The 658-nt window shown below is 28.9% G+C and overlaps 1 protein-coding gene across 1 annotated transcript in view; it reads left to right on the top strand.

Moving 5' to 3' along the window:
• Nucleotides 1-7: 7 nt before the first annotated feature.
• LOC108692322 (membralin) overlaps nucleotides 8-658 on the top strand; it is a gene marked incomplete at its 5' end in the record, with an annotated part of 56,400 nt that continues 55,749 nt past the window's right edge. The window contains 2 exons of the mRNA XM_018200520.1: nucleotides 8-255; nucleotides 344-566. Coding sequence (XP_018056009.1) covers nucleotides 8-255; nucleotides 344-566 — 471 coding nt within the window. The remainder of the gene's footprint in view (nucleotides 256-343; nucleotides 567-658) is intronic.

A 658-nucleotide genomic window follows, 5' to 3' on the forward strand; every position in this document is an offset into this window, starting at 1 on the left:
ATGAATCTCTTGTTTACAGGCTATTTTGGCATTTTTTGTATTGGCTTATATTCATATAGTATTTTCACGTGCACCAACTAATTGTTTAGAACACATAAGAGATGAATGGCCACGAGATGGTATACTGAGAGTGGAAATTCTTAGAAATGGTGGTGAAGATTATAGTATAGAGAAAAGTTATGCCAAAGAAGAAAAATTGAGACAAGAAAAAGTTGATGATTTAACTAATGCTTTAGGAATATTAACTGGAGATGGGTGAGTTAAAATGTAAAATTACATTAATGCTTTGTTACTTTTAAGCACCGAAAGCAAAACATATATTTTTATTTATTTGTTATATCAGTTTTATAAATATTGAACCATCTGCTGTCGATGAAGAACGAGATATTATAAACGTCTCTGCCGAAGAGAATCATGAGAATTTGACATTACATGAGCAGGATGTGATAACAAGTGCTACTATGTCTGGAAAAACACAGAATCCTGACCTAAGCACAACAAATACAACAATGAGCCCATCATTGTCAACAAAGCTTTGGAATGGTTTAAATATAGCTAAAAAAATAGTATGTATATTTTCTGATTTCAAAATATTAATAACAACATTTAATACTTTAATATAGCATTTTAAAATTTATAAACATTTAATAATTTTTTA

This window comes from Atta colombica, unplaced genomic scaffold (genome assembly GCF_001594045.1).
Source record: "Atta colombica isolate Treedump-2 unplaced genomic scaffold, Acol1.0 scaffold7, whole genome shotgun sequence".
Lineage (NCBI taxonomy): Eukaryota > Metazoa > Arthropoda > Insecta > Hymenoptera > Formicidae > Atta > Atta colombica.